The 20,628-nt window shown below is 43.0% G+C and overlaps 1 protein-coding gene across 4 annotated transcripts in view; it reads right to left on the bottom strand.

The window, feature by feature from the left end:
• Nucleotides 1-2,009: 2,009 nt before the first annotated feature.
• UNK (unk zinc finger) overlaps nt 2,010-20,628 on the bottom strand; it is a 51,532-nt gene continuing 32,913 nt past the window's right edge. For 3 of the 4 annotated variants that reach the window (XM_083725659.1, XM_083725657.1, XM_083725660.1), the window contains 5 exons: nt 19,092-19,193; nt 16,597-16,785; nt 12,233-12,414; nt 10,009-10,266; nt 2,010-8,922 (listed from right to left, as the gene is read on the bottom strand). In XM_083725659.1, the coding sequence (XP_083581785.1) occupies nt 8,767-8,922; nt 10,009-10,266; nt 12,233-12,414; nt 16,597-16,785; nt 19,092-19,193 (887 nt within the window). In that variant the 3' untranslated portion in view covers nt 2,010-8,766. The remainder of the gene's footprint in view (nt 8,923-10,008; nt 10,267-12,232; nt 12,415-16,596; nt 16,786-19,091; nt 19,194-20,628) is intronic. The other variant, XM_083725658.1, reaches the window with a different exon arrangement.

Genomic DNA, 20,628 nt, shown 5'->3' with positions numbered 1-20,628 from the left:
GTGTTTATCATCATCCCTAGAAGGGAATGACAGCCCTCAGACTGAAAATGGTTCTTCATCCCTGTTACAGAGACAAGGCATAGAAAGCACATGTGCATAGTAATTAACACGTGTAAAGGTAAAGGTAAAGGTACCCCTGCCCGTACGGGCCAGTCTTGACAGACTCTGGGGTTGTGCGCCCATCTCACTTAAGAGGCCGGGGGCCAGCGCTGTCCGGAGACACTTCCGGGTCACGTGGCCAGCGTGACATCGCTGCTCTGGCGAGCCAGAGTCGCACACGGAAACGCCGTTTACCTTCCCGCTGGTAAGTGGTCCCTATTTATCTACTTGCACCCGGAGGTGCTTTCAAACTGCTAGGTTGGCAGGCGCTGGGACCGAGCAGCGGGAGCGCACCCCGCCGCAGGGATTCGAACCACCAACCTTTCGATCGGCAAGTCCTAGGCGCTGAGGCTTTAACCCACAGCGCCACCTGCGTCCCAATTAACACGTGTAGATCTCAGCATTTGCTGGTCTTACAAGTAAATAAGTCACTAGCTAGCTAGCCTCCGCTGCAGCAGCTTCTATGTTGTGATTTCATGAAATGTGGATTGATCCTTCTGCCTCATCTAATTAAGAGTAGTTGAGTGTCTGGTTGAATCTTTATTTTTCCAGAAAGGCTTGCCTGTGGGTACTACTTTTCTAGTTCAGTGATTGACCAAAGAACCTACATTCTAGCACTGAGAAGCTGTCGGTGTGTCCCATCTCTCTCCAGCCTGCACCCATTACTTATTCCTAATCATTCACGCTTTGGGGCTGTGTTTACTCAGCCAAAGGAGAATACTAGTAAGCGAGGACAGGGGATGAGATAGAATCACTATGGAGACACAATTACAAAAACAAGACAGCTTGGACAGATAGCAAACACAGATACCATTATGCTAGGGGGTGTCAATGTGGTGACTTACAGAGGTTGCTGAACCATCCCTGAAAACTGGTCATGTTGACTGGGGTCGACAGGAATTGGAGGGCACCATGTTGGCTACCACTACAAATGAGATAGCTACATACTAGTTCAGACAAAGTTAATCATGCAAAACGTTCCAGTGAAATCAATGGGGCAATTTGGGCTAAGCAACCACTGGGTCTCAATTCAATCAAGAATATGTCCTGCTGATTTCAATGGGTCTTAAGGCTGACTAAATAGCTGGATTAGCATTATTAAATTTCCACAAAAATTTTTCCCATGGTCCAAACCCAGAATTCTCAAATTTGCTCACTTTATTCTGGATTCAAGATTTTGGGAGGCCAATTACAAAATGTCATTGTTTCTCTCTCTCTTATGTTAATGGAAAGAAAGAGGAGACAAGACACTGCTGCACACAAATTTTGAAGTGAGAAGAGTATACGGAGATCTCTGGGTTAGGAGTTCTAAGTAAAGAGATAAGCTTTCCCCATTTCCAGTTGGGTCCTTAAAAAGCCAACTGAGGAAAAGTTCCCATTCAAAAGCAGATTCTCCCCAGATCTAGAACTTTGTTTCCATGGAATCCAAGATGCTGTTGCAGGTGGTGTGTTGGGAGATATTCCGAGATAAAGGATCTACCCTGAAATTGTATTGTATCTTGAGCAGTATGAGGGATATATTTATATAAAATACAGTAAATTGAGTGGGTTCTATCTTTTCAGTCCTCTAGGCTGCAAAGGCTATTGTTTCTATATAACCAACTGGAAGGTGAAAAAAAGATGTGATTGTGCAGCATTCCTGGGCTACAATCTACAAAGAATCACTTCTGGCACAAGTTCCATGAGAGCAAAGGGATCGTGTTCATTTTACCACGGTGCAGATGCTTCACATACCTGCCATTCACTTCATGGAGCTTGAACAGGAGACCTTCCTAGTGGAATGTTAGGCAGGTCCCCCCCCCCAACCTCTCTAGCTTTCAAGTAGAGATCAAAGGTACTAAGAAAACTCACATGGACACCACATATACACTCTAAAATACACATACATATGCACACACAAAACTGCTGCCTTTTTTTTCTTAGCAAAAAAATAAAAAAATTTATTGTCTTCTAGAAAATCCATCCTGCCCTTGGAAATTGTGACACAAGATTGCATTTTTTTAAGCTCCACATGCAAATCCACTTTGCCAAGAAAGAGTGTCTAAAACCAGGTTTCTGGACAGCCAAACACACATATATACAGAATACGAGAAAGAACAACAGCTGAAATCACAGTTCTGCATTACAGTCTATAATAATGGAATCAAACACCACATTGTACACACCACCTATTACCTTTTGGCTGACTTCTACACAGACTTGAGCGGCTCTCTGTCCCAGCCACCCTCCACCCTCCCCTGCCTAGGAAAATCCAAGGAGAGAGACTGGTTCAGAATTGCCACCATAAATACTGTAGTGTGTAATTTTAAGAATTTATATAGAATGTATTTATATATTTTTTTTCCTTTCAAACATTGGAAGCTACAGAGTGGGGAAGCCCCATAGAGATCTTTTGATCCACAGTCACCAGTTTGCAGGAATACTTCACTTATAATACTTTTCGCCAGCAACATCTACTTTCCGGTTGCATTGCTCTAAAGGCTGATATAATCCCAGAGGGGAATCAAAAGGAGGGAAAAAATGAGGAGAACCCCCCCACACACTGGTGGTAAATACTTTTCCCTTTTGGGGAAGGAAACAATATGGGAAAGTCCTGTCTGTCTAGTGGGACAGCACTAAACTGTTGAGTCCTTTATGTCTTTCCATGCTAAGAAAGGAAATTCTCTTCATTTGTCTGAGCTGTGCAGCCCTTGAAGTGGCTCAGGTTAAGCTTGGAGACTTATGGAAAGTTAAAAAGAAAAAGGAATTTTCCTGTGAAGAATTCTGTGTGGGGTCTCTGGCTCTGTTTACATGTGATGCTAAGTGATGGTTTAGCATTAGAAGGACAAGCTGAAGGAAACATTGGGTATGTATGTTCTGCTTGCCACCTCCAGCACTGCAACGAGGAGGAAACTGGAAGCTTCTGCTTGAACATTACAGCCAAACCATAAACGGAGGTTAATTGTATCTATGGTTATGGGGGTGGAGAGAGGCAGCTTTATAAACCATGGTTTGAAGTTGCTTTCACTATCTGTAGTTAAGATTAAATGCAGTTTATCCAGATTTAAATGTCACAAGAATCTGTGGTTAGTCTAAAATGGAAGTGAAAGCTTGCAAAGTCCTCTGTGTGAATGCACCAGAGACTGCAGGGCTGCAGCTTAGCCTTATAACACTGAGCCATCACTTAAGTGTTACATGCAAACCCAGACCCCTGTGTGCTGCATATAGGCAATTCCCCACAATAAATTGTTAGGTGCCGCTTTCCCTCTGCTGAAGTAGGGCAATAGAGAAGCATAGCCCAGCACCTCTGAGCTGTATGATTACTCGGTCATCTGCCCGAATGTGTGGAAATTCCTCAGCCCCACAAAGCCAATCATTTTAAAAGAAGCATATACAGGTTAATTCTTAACACTTACTTCTCTACTAATTCTTCAGGTGCCTGATCGTTCTCTACTGCTAATCAAGGTAAGTCTACCAGCCTTTTTGGATACTCTGGTTTTTGCAACCACAATATTCCCTTGGCTGGTAAAATTAGTCATATTAGCAGGTCCTCCCCAAACTTTTGGAATGATTCCCCCCCATTAGGCCTTGGCATAGAGGCCAGAGAGGGAATACAAGAGGCATTCTGCTCAGAAGTGTGTGAACTTTCATAATCCAAGCACATCTCCTTGGGCTGTCCATTTAGGATGATTTACTCTAGCACCAAATAATAGCTTTAGCATCAGGCAAAACCCAATCACATAATCAAGTTAGCCTAAAAAAAAACCCCAGTGCTGAGCAGGTACTATTCAAATCAGAAACTACTAGCTCAATCAAGATTTGCTTTCGGTTAAACAAAAATATGCATATTTCCTCTCATTCATGGTTCATCCCACCCAATCCCGGTAAACAAAAAATTCCTATGCAGAAACTTAACCCAAAGTTACAAAACAGATTGGTTTTGCTTTTCCATTTGGTACCTAACAAACGCATTCACATTTCAGGTGTTTCATTTCAATATTAAAATTCATAGAAATCTAGGCTTTCTTTTTTCTAAAAAAAGTGTGTCTTAAAAGAGCTAAAGAATGGGATAGAGAAGCGTGGGCTTCTACGATTCCCAGGTGTGGATAAAACCAGCCTGCTGCTATGTCCTCGTGCCTATGCATTATACTGACAGAGACGAGGTAGAGGAAAAAGCATAATTGGATGGGGAGCAGTCCGGAATTTGTGGGGTTGGGAGATTTATTTATTTTTTAAATCCCATTTTGGATTCTTTGGTCCTTCACAATAAAACAGACAGATTGGGTTGTGGCACTAAATGTAAACAGGCTTTTGCCTCTGGTATAATTTCTCCCCTGCATCGCACCAGCAAAGCGATTTGCCTAGGGGGGTGTTGCGGGGAGTGGGAAAGAGGAATCTGATAACCAGCAAGATTCTATAGAGTTGCCAGGCCTTAAAAACAGGACAAAGAAACTACCTCTAAGTTACGCTTGAGGAGACCAGTGACACATCTAACACCCTCTGTAGGATTCTGTTGGAGTTACACAAAGCTGTGGCAATTCAGGACTAAACAAATCGCCCCCCACAAAATCATCGTCTCACTATGGACAATCACATAGAAAGGCAGAGGAAGCAATAAAACACAATGTTTACAAAACTAAGTGTTACAAACCAGTTACCACCAAAGAGCCAGAAAATGGCTGCAATTCTGTATAAACACTGTAGACCCGATTCAAAGAGTTTATTTCCTATGATCTTTAAGTTAGTTACCAAAATAGTTTAGTACATTTTATTTCCAGCAGAGTATTATTACTCCCCCATAATTTAAATTTGTGTGTGTATGTTTTAAAAATGTTCACATATTTTAAACAAACAAGCTTTCCTTAAGACTGAGGCATGTTTGCTGGCCTTGGAGACCAGGTAAGCCCCATGGCACAGACATTCAAAGGCTACAACCAAAAACGAACACAACCACAAGAGTCAGCCAGCAGCGCCTCTCCATACAAAAAAGAAAAGAAAGAAGCCAATTAGGTGTTCTTTTAAAAAAACACAACAGATACTAGTACAATATACACATTGAAAAAAAGCAATTTTACCAAACATAAAAGTTAATTTAAAAAAAATAATCCTAAACAGAGCTGCACTTTGAGATCATCTGGGAATGCATATTAGCCCCCCAAATATGGGAGGGTGGAATTGTGGAAGCAAATCTAATGATGTACTTGCATTAAATATGAAAATACTCCAGAGGAAAAACCTGACAGTGAGTAGCTGGATTACCCTTATGAAAAAGAATGATAACTTAGAGTTTCCAGTGCTTTTCCAGGTTGGGGAAAGGTGGGTCAACTACTGCAAATGAAGCAGAGACTGGTGAGCAAGGGAGTGAGATTATAAATCTAAATATTACACTTTTACATGTTAAACAAACTCCTCAGTTCAAAATGACAGATTAGAGTCCTTCTGGACTGGACCGTTGCTTTTTGTTGCCTACAGGCTGTTGCAATGTCTGAACAAGTCAAAACAAACTGCAGTGGGAGTTCTACCACTCGGGAACTGCAGGACGACACATTTACTGGATACAAGCTTAACACAAAAAATATTCCAAACCACAAATTTCAATGAAAGTCAGTTGGATTTAGGCCCCAATATATATTCCTGGAAGCCTACCACACATAATCAAAGGTTAACACCATTCAGTGAGTTAACACCATTTGTAAAGCACTCTGGGAAGAGTGCAAATTTAATCTCAATGGAAATTATTAGTGGAGGCTGCAATCCTAAACACATTTACTAGGGGGAAACCCCATTGCATTCAATGTTGCTTACTTCTGAGTAAACATGCTTAGGATTGCACTGTAAGTTTCTTTTTTAATAGGTGTAGTTAAGTTCTGCTCAGAGCTTGGAAACCTTATTCATTCTGGCCTACAAAAGCACAAGAAATAAATTAATGATTGCTCCGATAATCCAGCTGATGGTTGCTTGGGACCCAAAAAGATTTCTGTCTATTTGTATAAAAAGCCTAACCTATGAAATGTATCCCTCAAGGCTAGATGCACTGTGCCCAGTAAGAGATGGGCAATATAAATAGTAGTCAATGCTGTCCATGACAAATGGTTCTGGTCTAAGTAGTTCTCTAGCAAGGGCACACCCAATATTAAGGAGGAATGCATTTATAGACTCAGGCTTTATGGTCATTTTGGGAGAATGTTCTCCATCTTCATGGAAGTTGTCTACTGCAGGTACCCAGACAAATAAGGGCATTTGCAGCTACACTAAGGTGGCCCAGAGTTAACAGAGATGCTAACCCAAAGGAACAACTAGATTATCTTTCGTAAGAATGAGCAGAGCAGTAGAAAGGGCACGTCTGCATGGGAGCGTCTCTCATTTTCGGCTTGGTGCTTTTGATGACAAAGCAGAAGGGCAGGAGGATCGGGCCCCCACCAACCCCAGAATCACTCTCTGGGCTGTGCAAACAGTGTATCACATACATGCCTGATGAATGTTCCCATCTGTTGGGGACCAGTCCCAAGCCTCTGGGCTACAAAGATTGGACTGCACACAATTTAAATGGACCAAGCACAACTGATCCCAGACGCAGCCTAAGACTATAGAAAGCCTTGGGTGTCCCCAGATCGTCTATAGCTAAACAGGGATCACAACCAACGATATCCTCCTGCAAAGAAGACAGGCAAGCTTCACCGGAAACCTAAACTAGTGAGGAGTAAGATAAAAGAGTAAGAAGGTTTCCCTAGTCAGAAGGAAAAGGAATGTATTTGAGAAGTGAAACACTGTGGACTCTGGGCAACCCCATCTTTTCTTGCCTACGAACAGCGCTTTAAGTATGGCCTCGTGGCATTCACTATAAATCAGAAGAATGTGAAGTGGATTAGGAACGTAACTCCACTTGACACCTAAGCAGCTAGCTAATCTTTCAAGAGAGGATATTCCAATATCTTGGATTCTCTGTTTGCCTGCTCCCAGTTTTGCATTTTGTGAATCTATTTCTTGCCACTGGAAACATTTTCATATTGGGGTCCCTAAACATTTGCAAAATTCTGTGTTTGTCCCATGGCTGTGAATTTAAAATTATTTCTTCCTCACAATATCTCCGCTATTACTTTGCAGAAACTACATCTGAAGGAAATCCATGTTTCAATTCAGTATGCAACTCCAAATTTTTGGCAGCAAGATAGAAACACACAGTGTTAACTTCTGAAAATGTCCCCCACTTCTCTATCACATTCTACATTCCCCAAGTTCATGGTGGTCCACCACATCTTACTGTATGCTAGCAACACAAAGTGCTGTCCAGGGCAAACAGATGAGCTTGCTCTGTAAAAAACCTGAATGATTTTTTCTTAACACTCAAAGCAAAAAGCCAACCCTTGTCTGAACTACAGGGTGGATATGCTGGTAACAGTACCATTCGTGGTATGGGAACAGCAGCGGAAGAGACATATTGTTTCTACCCATCAGGAAGTACCAAGTATTAGGTTTAGGGTGAGTAACACGGCATCAGCTGACCAAATGTAGACCAACTGAACATTGTACCCTCTAGCCAGATACTTGACCAATACCCCATTTCTGCAGTCCCAGGCAGGCAGACAAAAACAGGAAACTGATTTAGTCCCAAAGGGCCACCCTACCTAACTGGTGGGTCACAAGTTATGCAGGCCTGTATTAGGCAGACTAAAAAAGTTTAAAAGGTTCCATCTACCTCCATTTAATTATCAATGAAAACAAAGCCTAGGAAGAATACCCCTGCCCCAACCTCCAGCAAGCAACCAGAAAAGACACAGGCTTTTCCAAAGCAGGTCTTCATCATTTCACACTTCCACCTCTACATGCGACCTAGAATGCCTTCCATTTGCATTACCCACAGCTCTGAAGCACATCCTAATTGCCAAGAGAATACAGACCACCAACTCTGAGTTTTCCTCTTTACGAAGTTCCACTGATAAGTAATGCTTTTGAGTAAAACTATTGTGACTACTGGCCTGCCATCACTGGTTTGTTTGAAATTTTGCTCCTTTTGTTGCTTTGGTAGAAACCTACAAGTGTGTAAAAAGACTTTTAAAAAGTGAATGCTTGTTTTTCAAACAGATATCCAAAGATCCTCACCCATACTGAAGGCCAACAAGAGTTCTGAATGCCTGAAGCTCTCAACGAGGAAGAACTGCAAAGGGGATTCTCTTGTTGTTAGGCTAAGAGCATGTCAGCTGCTTTAAAAAGATGAAAATGATGATGAAGTAAGAGCCAAGAGAAGGAGGACAAAGACATGATCAGAAATTTGATTTCCGTGTCTCTTCTCCCCACAGATCCAGTCCTCACCCTGGAAAGCACTTGCAAGCCCCTCTTCCCCTTCCCTCTAAATCTTTATTCAGAAAAGACTAAAAAAGGGTTACATCCTAAATAGGAAAGGGGGGGGGAGAGGGGAAACAAACTCTGCAAACTGCCCTTTGATCTACATAAAAACAGCCATAAAAGTCCCTAAGGAGTTAGACTTAGCAGGACTGGGTGGGTGGGGGAACCTTTAAATGGGAGATGCAAAGTATTAAAAAGTGCTCTGCAACTAATTTTTGTTTTTATGTATATATATATATATATATATATATTCATATATATATATTCATATTATATTTATATATATATATATATAAAGTTAAAAAGTTCTATGTGTGATATGCTAAACCAAATGTCCTAGTAGGGTCACGACTGGAGAGTGTGTGGCCTGTTGGGATGGCAGATGGGGCATTCGCCCTCCTCAGCACACGTTTCACACAGCACAGTGTGTTGGCACGGGAGTACCACCCGGTTCTCTTCCTGGCACTTGAGGCATTTCACCGACTGCATCTGAAACACTGCCTGGAAAGAAAGAAACGGGGGGCAAAACCAAAGGGGTTGTCAGCAAAACAGAACAGAGCCCTGGTACACTCAGGAGGCAGCCGTTAAAGGGTCAGAGACATTCACAAGGAGTAGGCAAGGGAGAACCCACATTAGGAGGGCGGTGGAAGAAACTGGAGTACAAAAGAGGCAGAGGAGTCCTTTGCCTCTCTCTCTGCAACCGCCTCCCTGTTCCTATGCCTGATCTGGCTTACCTCCCCACATTCCTCTCTCCTCTTCCCGTCACCTGTTCTGAGAGTGCCTTTGGGCAGACAAAATGACATAGATGGCAGCCGTGCCTCATGAACTTGGCATATATCAAACTCCTGGCAGTGACTCCTCCAGCCTGCTGGCTCTGTTAAGTCACTGAAGGAAGGAAGTGGCTTAGGCTGCAGCCAGGACCCAAGATGCACAGGATACAGCTGTTACTCCTCTTGACTAGAAAGCAGCTCTATGGAATGTGTGGGCAAGAGGACCACCCCCCCACCAAATTGTCTGTGTTCATTCCCGCAAATTCAATCCCACCCACCCCACCCCCATCTCACACGGAAATGTGTATATGCAGCTCTTGTGCAGTATAGGTTTTGTGGGGGAAACAAGATGACATTTTGACTCTCCCCCCCCCACAAGATCAATGCTATGGGACTGTAAATGTTTTTAAGGCAGTGTCAAGTTAGGTACTACCAAATAAAATCCTTTTCCATCTTCCTTCAACCACCCGGAAACACGGGGAGTCTGTGTGTGCCATTTCAGCACATTCTACATGCCCAAGTCATTACATGGGAGCCCAATGTGGGATTTGCTTTCAGACATACCATACTCTGATCCAGAGGGAAATGCCCTTTCCTATTATCATGTTATAAGCCTTGCCTGCTAGCTGAGAGCATTCTAGTATAAAACGGCTCCCCCTCATCCGAGAAAGAATGAGACATTTCATGGTTGCCAAGTCTATGGGGTTCAAAATGTACCATGGATTAAAAATGCAAACTTCACAGTTGCTGCTTTTATTAAGGATTCAAAAAAGGAAGCTAAGTTAATTGTGGGACAAGACTTCTCACTCAGACCTACCTTATCAACTCTTTCCAGGTTGGCACGCAGCTGTTTTTGGAGATTATAGAGTGTGGAGAGGGAGAGGGTCTCTACATCAGAGAGCGAACGCAGGAACTGGGGGTCCTGGCCAGTGTGGATCCTCTCCACTTCCTCCTGGAGTTTCTTCACTTGCAGCTCCAAGGCCTCCCTCTGCTCCCGGGCTAGCTCACATTCTATGGTTGCCGTGTTGGCACGATCATTAGCTTCCTCAGCTTCCTTTTTCCAAGCATCACAGGCCTGTGTATCCCAAAGGAAAAGTCATTTGTAATTTGGGAAACAGTGTGGGGGTGGGGTGGGAGAGGAGGATGTGAAGTGAATTCTCTCATCTCCTCACTTGGCTTCACTCCGCAGCTTGAATAGTTTCCCCAGCATTCTATTTAAAGGCTTTGTATATGGAGCAGATTTCTTGTATCTATACAAACTCCTGAAATCAGTGTGAGACAAAATATGGTAAATTTCCCAAGCAAACATTGTGGGCACAGTACTGGCAAAAGGTGTGCACACACATTGGATCCTAGAGTGTATCTTCTCAAAAATATATTCACATGGCAAGAAGGTACCATGTATCTATTTTGGTGGAGATGGGGGAGGAATTGGTATTTTATTATTGTACGCATAAAAAAGCAGTTAAAATAAAGTATTTGTAGTTGGTACTTATATAGATTATTTTAGTAAATTGTTCCCCCAAAGCTTGAAAGGCAGTCTTCTCCAGCTCTGGGCTGTTCTTTCCTTGTGGCACAATAATTGCCCAGAGGTGGAATGGACAGATTTTTGGGCTAATGAGATCCTTTCAATCCGCACACACAGAAGTGACACAAAGATTTTCTAGCCCAGGTATCCACATTTTACCATAACTCCTCTATAGGTTATTTTAGCTACATGGCTTTGACATGTGAACAGGAAAAAAACAAAGTGCCTTAAAGTGGAGCATCCTGCCTGCCCAGCTGTTATGGACTGGCTGGATACAGAAGAGTGGTGGGTGGCACCAGCTGGGAAACCCCCAAAGGAACCCCCAGGGCAAGAAAGCTCACAGCCAGGGAATTGGTGGTGGGACAACGATGTATGGTCAGAGGGAGAAGCGGGAGCAAACTGGGAGGAGGAGGTGGTGTTGGAAGCTGAAGAGGCCACAGGGTTTAGTGAGCAGGAAGAGGCTGTGGCAGAGAACACTCCAGCAGCAGAGGCAGAAGCAGAGTGGGGTCAAGAGGCAGAGTAGGGGCAGGCTGCAGAAGCCAGGGAGTCTTCCTCTTCTACTGCAACCAGCTCCCATCCCTGCTGGTCTCCCAGACCACACAGAGAAATGAAGAGGGCAGAGCAATGAGATACAAGGTGGCAGAGCCTTAGGCTGCTGGGGAAGGAACTGGAGGAGGAGCCTTAGAGAGCAGAGGGAAGGCAGGGACCTTCAGTCCTCACAACTGCCTCATTAGGGCAAGACCCACTGGGAAGGGTTGCTGTGATCACTGAGCTGTTTTGTTTCTTTGAATAAAGAATTAACTTCACTGGCATTGGGTGTTTTATTGTTTTATTGCTAACCTATGCCTGACTCCAGCGTTTAACACCAGCTCCAGGAACAATTTACTAAATGCAATCCATCTGTCTCAATTTAGTTACGGGAACAGTTTAACAAAAAGCATATATTCACACCCACCCTAGTCTTGTTAGCCAACCTGGCAAGAGCGGGGTGGAAACGTACATCCCCAGAGGGAGAACATTTACAAAGCGTCTTGAATGCAGAAGGAGGGGCTTACCATTCTTTCAGTGCACAGCTACTAACCTCAAAATAATTAGAGCATTACTACAAAAAGGTGAGGAGCATATCAATTTTCAGGGGATACATAAATCAAAAAGATTGGGACAATTGGAAAGGTGTGTTCAGATACAACTGGAAAAAAGCCAATATTCCTAGAGGAACACTAGCAACCTTGGCATGAACATTTTCAAATCTTATTACAATTTGCAACCTACTCCTCAGCATATCTAAGTTGTCAATTGGTTTCTTTCTCCATTGATAAGAGCTAAAAAAGAAATACAAACAAAACCCCCGTGTCTGCTGTGAAGGAACTATGTTACAGTATAACACACACCAAATCTGACTTTGTATATTATTTTTGGACCCTCAAACTATTTGTTCAGCTGTTAGGTGGATGCTTTTGCCCATTCGTATCCTGGCAAACCACTCTCACTCACCCCTCCCAGCGGACGCTACCTGTTTGGCTTGTTTCCAAGATTCTTCCCACTGCTTTATTGTGCTGTTAGCTTCATCCAATTCCTGCCGCAGCCTGGCCAGCTCAGCAGCACCTGGACCCGACAGAAATGCAGGCGAGGTACTGGGTGAAAAACTTCCAGAAGCAAAGTGCTCCCATATGCTGCTGTTCATCCCGTTTAAACCTGTTTCATGCAGACAGGAAGGGGGGGAAATGTTACGTCACATATATCCCTGGATTACCCCTTTCCTTGCCCGGCACTGTTTTGGAAAGGGAATGAAATGGTTCAATATTTCACAGGGCATTGATTCATTTGGGGATTCTGGGGACGGACATTCATGTACCTGCAGAGTTACTGTTTGTCACTCCGGCTTACAGAGAAGAAATGGCAACACGGTAAATATTCTCTACATTTAAAAAATATGACACATGGCATGCTGGTTCCAAGAGTGCTCCTGAGCACTTTGTACTGCATCTAACCTATAGCTGCTGTGCAGAGAGATACAGGCTTAGATGCACCACACAGGGAAGGTCTCCACATGAGACACTGGCCACAGCACAACTAAAACAGATATGCTAGCAGCTGCCAGTATACGCAGAGGCCTGGTTAAACAGCAAAACCTGTGTGTGGATGGTTTTTAAAAAGCCCTTAGCCATTAATCTTGTGACTTCATTAATCAATCTAATTAGATCTTATTCCAAACATTGTTGCAATTCACACTTCTACTTTTGAAAGATTTGTCTCTAATATTACACCATTTTGTTTTGATCAGAATTAGAACTGTTTTAACAAACCAAACCCATATGTGATTTGAATACTTTAGTATAAGAATCTACAATTGCAATACTATTAACCACGTGAAGTTCTTCAGTACAAACCAGCACTAAGCCATTTTTAGTGTCCAAATCTGTGCCTTTGCTGATCTTACTTAGAAGTTCATCTGAGGAACCAGCTCACTTCACATCAGAACAAGTGGCCCTCAGATTTTGTTTTATTTTTTTAGAATTGCCTTATTAAACTCTGCCTTAATACTAAGGGAAATAAAGCTCACTGCACAGTTCACATTTTTATGAGAGTGCTTAAAAATGTACTGTGCAACGAACATGTGCTTGCAAAAACACCTGTATAATACCAGGGGCAGGGATTGGCTGAGGTTCCCAGCTGAGTCTTACACCTGCTTTTTCTGCTCCAAATAATGCAAAATAGCTCACCATCTCAAACCAGGTGGGAATAAATTGGATACAGTTTCTTCTGCTGCTGTTTTCTGCCAGAGCTCACACATACAAAAGGGTAGGTTGCAAATAGATCCACAAAGTCTGTGGAGCAACAGAGAGTGCTCTCCAGAAGTGCTCCATGTGATGGGGTGGAGCTGTTCCTTTTGGATAAGGCTGAAGTCAGGCTGCGTGGCGGTGGCAGCGGAGCCAGTCGAGTGCTCCTGCTGGTGTGCCTGCACAGCCTCAACCTATGCCAGCCCCTCGCAGGCAGCAACACTGGTGCCAGAAGTGTGCCCTTGCAGCTCCACCCCACCCGACACACCACTACTGCTGCTCTTATTCTGTCATAACAAATTATGTATTCTTGTAAACCACTTAGAGGGCTTACTGCAATCAAATGGCATGTAAATTTTGTTAAATAGATAAAATAAAGTGCATTTCCTACAAAAATATGCTCCGGTAGAATAAGCTGCAGTAGAAAAATATCTGCAGTACTATTCTAGGTGTTTTTATTAAAGCTTTCTTCTTCACACTGAATTACCCACCACAGTTTAGTTTTTCCTGTGGAACTAAGGCACTGCTCACCACACTGATTTATTAAGCAGCATGGCTAGTGTGAGCTCATCCTGATTCCAGTCATAGCCGTGTTATAAATTAGGTCACAGCAGAGGAACCAGGTCAAGGGCACATGCTACTGCAGAAGATGATAGAAACAATAAAAATACTCTGTCACTTATAAAAGCTAACTCTGCTTCTTAAAATGTCATATGTTTTGCTTTATTTAAAGACCCTGGCTTGCTATTGTGTTACTGTTTTCTATGTATGCATGCTGTTTTTATGCAGGAATACATTTTAATACAGGAATAAAAAATATATAGCAAAACTGCTTATTGAGAACACATTTTCAACTGGTAGCCAGCCTAATGAGCGTCAATAATGCAGATGCCCGTGGTTTGGCTTACAATTAGGCCATGATCTGAATTGAGTCTACACATGCACAAGACGCTTATTATAAAATTAGTTTAATTTTAATTCTTTATAAGCTACTCTTGATAGTAGTTGAAGGGCAGGGTAAATAAAATAAAACATGTACACATTTACCACTTGCAATATAATGCACCAAGCGGGTGGTTATACAGATGATAGACAAGACGTGATTAAACACATAAAAACAAGTACCTAGTTCTTAATTCTTCCCACATACTTCCTGCACACTGCTTTGTCATTTACCTTATTCTCTCCTGTGTGTCCTGCCTAGACTTTAAACCTTTTTACCAGAGACAAGCACACTTCTATGCTGTACCACCCATAGGACATACAGCAAATGCCAAGTGTTGAATTTTCTGAGGTGCTTCCATTTATAGATACTATAGCTACCCCCCAGGTTGTAAAGATTTATTTGTATAATCATGTCTTCTTAACTGGAGCCAATGCTTAACCTCTGAACCTGATTTTGATGCCAGAATCCAGCCCAGGAACATTCTAAGTAACAATAAAGGAATGCTTTTGCTCTTGCCTTCCTACTACCATGGCAAAATTTGATGTAACTGTTCTAAACAGAGCTGGACCAGTCAAGGTGAGGCTGCTGCTTCAGGTGGCAGAAGCCCCCCTAGGTGGCATGCCCACAAGTACCCCATCTTCCCTGTTGCTTCTATGCAATCAACACTGAACGGAGCATGATCTTGCCCCAACTCAGTGCCAATGGTGGCGCAGCTTTTCTGCCAAAGGCAGATGTGAAAGGCGCATGGCTGCGGCAGGAGCAAGTAGGTGGTAGTGGTTAGAGCGGCAGCAGGGCAAAGCGATACTTCCCGTTTCACCTCAAATGGTGAAAAGGAACACACCACCCCTGGTTCTAAAGCAGGCCAAATGTTCCTTTAAACAGACAGTATGGGGTGGATTGTCTTGCAAATGGAAAGTATTCCTGGAACCCAGTCTGACTAATCTTTGCAGTGAGAGATCTGGTTGTAGGGCTGTGTAATGGTAATGGAAGGAACTCTGAGCAAACTCAAAGGTACTCCCATCACTGAACAGCTTTAATGATTTAAAGGAGAATCATTCAAGTTAGGTCTGTTACACATGGAATACTGAGCCCTTGCTATACTTTGAATATCAAGGGTAACTGACGTCCAACCAACACATTCCGTCAGTGCAAGAATTTCTGCTTACGCAATGAGACGTCCCCTGTCTCTCTGCTCCCTAAATCTACTCTGGAGGGTTGAGGAAACCCCTAGAACAGATTTAGGGAGCAAAGGGGGTGGGTGAAAATGTTTTGGATACAACCCCAGGAGTCTTTTGGAAACTGTTTAGGAAGAGATAAAATATTTAGCTTCTGATAGGCTTGCAAGTATCTGATTTTCAGAGCTCATGTCTGTTAGCTATAACTCACCAGGTATGACTAAGAGGTCTAAACCTGAAAAAGTCAACTATTCCAAGTGCATCAGAAGCTAATTGCGAATGGTATCACATATTTGAACCTTTTTCTATGATTGTTGATACTCTATAACGCAGGAGTGTCTTGCCCAGTGGGATGGAGCCACAGCAGCCTCTGAGCAGCAGAGTCAGTGCTGTTTGCCTGGAGAAGTGAGGTGGTTATAAGGTTTGTGCAGACAAATTGGTTGGGCCAAACCAGTGCTCCTGCTGGTGTGTTCACACAGCCCTGACATCACCACTTCACCTCTACCCTTTCCTCTCCTGGTAAACAGCAGCAACTCTGTTGATGAGACGCTACTGCTGTGGTTAATAGATGCTCATCCATCTACTGAGCTACAGTTGAGACTATCTGCCTCCTTCTCTTAGCTGCAGAAAGTCTACCTTCTGTGAATTTAACTCTTGGGTCATCCTTACACATTTGGAATTTGCTTAACTTTACCTACTGTGTTTTACTACATTTGCTCTTTGTTGTATAGATATCACAAACTATTTTAACTCATCTGTTGTTTGGTTATTTTGTGCGGGAAAATTCTTTCTGGGATGTCCTTAGGCTTAGTGAATTCTTCCTCATCTGATAGGCATCGGGCACAAGATATGTTAGGTGGCAACACAAAATGAGGACATTTAAATGAAAGCTAAGATAAAAGGAAAATACTTACATGGTATAGACAGGTATGTACATGTTCACATGCACACTCTCACATACGCACTGGGCATTTACCTAATGATCCATGAGAAGCTGATGTCCCCAGGAATGTGTTTTCTGATTGGCTTAAGTGTCCCTGGGGCTGATGGAGGAAATGCGATGATAAGCTGACCGGTGGAGAAGGAGAGGCAGAGTGAAAGGAGGCAGAACTTCCAAGGGACCCAGGGATATTTACAGGAGCAGAACTTTGCAGCAAACTCCCACCTGGACAAAGAACACACAGAAAGGATGGGAATGTAGAAGCCATGAGTTATGAGTGGAAGCACAGCACAGGAATTTGAACAGCAGGTGTTTGCTTCACTCTCTGCACCAGTAAAGGACGGGGGAGTCCGGGGTTTTTCTCCACTTTCCATCCCTCTTTACCTTCAGAAAGAGCATTATGAGAACTGTTCCTCTGGCCGAGGAAGGTACAGTAGCAACTTTATTGGGTGTTAACTATGCACAAAATAGGACATGTAGACAGTGTCAGCTGTACTCCAGCATACAAGGGGGTCATTTAAGAGTTTAAGGGACTGTCAAGAGAGACATTTAGACAGCTTTTTTCATCTGTCTCTCCACAATGACAATACACTAATTCATATTATGCATGTTTAAACTAAATTGCTTTTGCACTATCTCCACTGTTTATGAGTGCAAGAGGCTTCATTTCTCTAAAACAAAGAAGTGGCCAGTGATGGTGATAATGGGCATCTTTAAGACTCTTTTCACAGGAACAAAAAAAATGTGTCCATCATATCACATGGATTAAGCAACTACATTTCCAAGGGCTATTGTACTAGTTAGAAATATATTTCCCCATCACATTACATATCCTGCCAAAAATATTTCTGTAAGTTCAATTCCCCCCCCCCCAATATTAGGGATGAAAGTTATGTTCTTAATATCAGTTAAACAACAGCAAATGGGTCCGTTTCTCGATATTCAAAGTCAAGGGAGAAGCCACAAATTCAATGGGGCAAATTACAACCTTCATTTTTAATACACCTGTAAAAAACTATACTCTTCAGTAAAAAGATGTCTGAGAAGATCAGATAATTAAATTTCAACACCATAATTATTTCTGCTAGATCTACAGGAAAGAGAATGGGGAAAATCACCTCCCAATTTGAACAACAGAGGAGCTCAGAGGAATCAAACGCAGTAGCATGGGATTTGCTAATCTTGTCAGAATAATAAGAGTCTCAGGTTTCATTCTTTGAAAACTCAGTTTTTTACCCCTCATGTTTATAAAGCTTGAAAATGCACAGCAGCACCTGTTCAGAAATTAGATTCAGAAATTAGAGTACTTCTAGGATGGCCTGGGGAGGGACTCTTACATTTCATAGAACTCTCCATCCTCCTTCTAACCTAGACAGAGTTACAATAGAAGTAACCAACGTGTTATTCTAAGTCGACTCAGGAGGACTGTGATACAAGGTGCTGCCCACAAAACTAGAGTCCTCAATCAGTTTACTGATAATCTGAGGAGCACAGTCTTTGCAACCATCATTAAAAGGGCAGTTCCTTCACGGGAACCAACACTGTGTCTACGTTTTATGAAAAGCATTATTTGGACCCTATTTTGACTCCTATCTTGAACTGTGACGTCTGCACCGTAAACAGCACCCACTTCCAAATTGTTTTAGCCAGAATAAGCATAGGCACCATACCAGTGCAGAATTGTCTCATGCTGAATTCTACCTCTTTGGTTTTTGTGAAAGCAGACTTGATCACTTGGGTATGTGGGAAATCATTCTGATTTGTGCTACTGCTCAAATCTGAACCAATATTGAGGGCAGGATGTGGTGAAATAGAATTGTGTATTGATGGAAGGCCATTGCAGAGCATTCTGCAATGGTCTGCAACATACAACATCTGGCACCATGGAGGATCAGGTTTAAGCTGATGGCTATGCCATTCAGAGACAGAGTTCAGACAGCGTGAGCGGAAATAGCGAGTCACGCACCTACCAATTTGCATGTGGCTTAGTTCACAAAAAAACAACAACCTGTGTAAATGCATTATGGGATTCTTACAATAGGGGACCAAGGTTGTAAGGACTATTTTCACCTGAACAACCAGACACACACACAAAATGGACGCTGGTTTGAAATGACCACATACAAATGATGAGATACATATGCGGTAGTTTGTCAATGTGTGGCGATAATGTCTTGCCATGGTCCTGTGACAGCAGAACAGTGAAAACAATCCAATTTGTTTCTCATTATTTTAAAATGACTTCCCGCCCCCCTCCGTGAAATGTTCATGTCATAATTTCATAAACATGTTTAGTGTGTCAAATAAGCCATGTCAATTTCATAAACATAACTGGGACATCTGAAACCAGTGGAATAAATTTCCAATCTGCTAGTCAATGAGAGCCCTTTTGCTCCAAGGTCTCCCATTGGCCGCAAACCAACATATAATGTTAGGACTGGTTTTGAGAGCTTGTTAGGCTGCTTCAGCCAGCTGATGGGGCGAACCCTGCTTGGCAGAAGATCAAAGAAAGCTTTGTTGCTTTCATGTACCTATCATGATGCCACTCGTGTGGGGCACCGAGCTGCTGTCAAATGTCTTCTCCAGGGCAGCCACTCCGAATTCGTTCAGGTCCAGGTCATCCAAGGCAGACTCTGCCAGACAGAGGCACCAATTATATAATACAAAAAGGACCAACAACTTCAAGGGATAGGGAAGCCCAAAGAGCCTACATGCAGAGATGACACTGCTCTGGACAGGGAGGATCTATAGGGCCCTGTTCCCCACTGTACAATACTGCCATTAGTCAACAGTTGTCTAAACAAGGCAGCTTTTCATATCACTTTCTATTGTTTTTGAGCCCTAAAAGCTTTCAGCATCAGGTTCTTTCCCACAGATTGACACCAGAAATAAACAGCAATGCAAAACAGATCATCCAGTGACACCTGCTGTACAGCTTGACTTTGGGAAGAAATACATCCAAGGACAGCTTGAATGAAGGGTGCCCATCCCAGTCACCTAGTAAGCTGGATATCCATGATGCATGGTGATTGGAATTTCCCTCTTTTAGGAATTCCACAGTGGAGCAGTGACTTGGGTTGCAATTCAGTGGAGGAGGAGATGGGCAGTAGGAATGAGGTGCAGGTATGGCAGTGAAAAGAAGGGAGTCGAGTGCAGCAGTCAGGTGAGGGGCATCGGGGAAAGGGGATGGATTAGCATACCCTAGGAAGCAGGCTATAGCCAGCAGTGTCCCAACAATGGATCAGTGATACATAGCATGGGCATTGCCAGTTGGGATGAGATGAAGCAAGCCTCCACAGGTTCTTCCCAAGTGTCATTTCTAGCCAATTTACTATGTCCAGCAAATATGCCCCATTAATGTTGTCTCTCAAAGAATAGTATGGCATGTGTTATATTCATGCTATTCATGTTACTTCGGAAATGTGGACCATAAAATAGATCACAGTTTTCTGTATTGAAATGGTTGCTCCCCAGCCCCTTTTTCTCCAAAGCCTGTATTGTGGTTTGGCGTTTTCCCAAAAGGTTGCTTTCTGAGCCTTTCACAAAAAAGACTGAAATTCCCCACAGGATGCCTATTGAAATGTGTAACAAGAGCCTGTACGGGGCTAAAGAAGTTGCCCTTCCTGTCCTCCACCACACTGCTGCAAACTTTTCATTTCAAAGCAGGGAATTTTCTCTTGGTTTTTTATCATTCCAGGCGGAAGTAGCTGGGGTGGGGTCACTCTGCTGCCCTTTTGGGAGCAAGGTCAGTGTTGCCTTCTGGGATGGGCAGGGTAGCAGTGAGGTTCAGGTTGGAAGGGTGCACTGGCAGAGCCAATCCGAGCCCTGATCCTGCCTCCACGCTGCTCCTGCACCATCCCAGTAAGCAGCAATGGTGCTCCTCCTGGGAGGGTGGTGGCACAGAACTGTTATAGAACGTAAACCATTAGCAATCATAATAAGATATCTGGACAATGAGAGGCCAACATGAAGCAACACTATATATCCTCCGTTTAGAAATAATAAAAAATAGTAAATAAAGGAGTGCCTGATGTTGTGCCTGAGGAGAAAATAAAAGGGGAAATGCCT

Source organism: Podarcis gaigeae (genome assembly GCF_964106915.1).
Source record: "Podarcis gaigeae genome assembly, chromosome: 2".
NCBI lineage: Eukaryota > Metazoa > Chordata > Lepidosauria > Squamata > Lacertidae > Podarcis > Podarcis gaigeae.
Note: the sequence above shows the minus strand (reverse complement) of the source record. Positions and strands in the feature narration are given on the sequence as shown.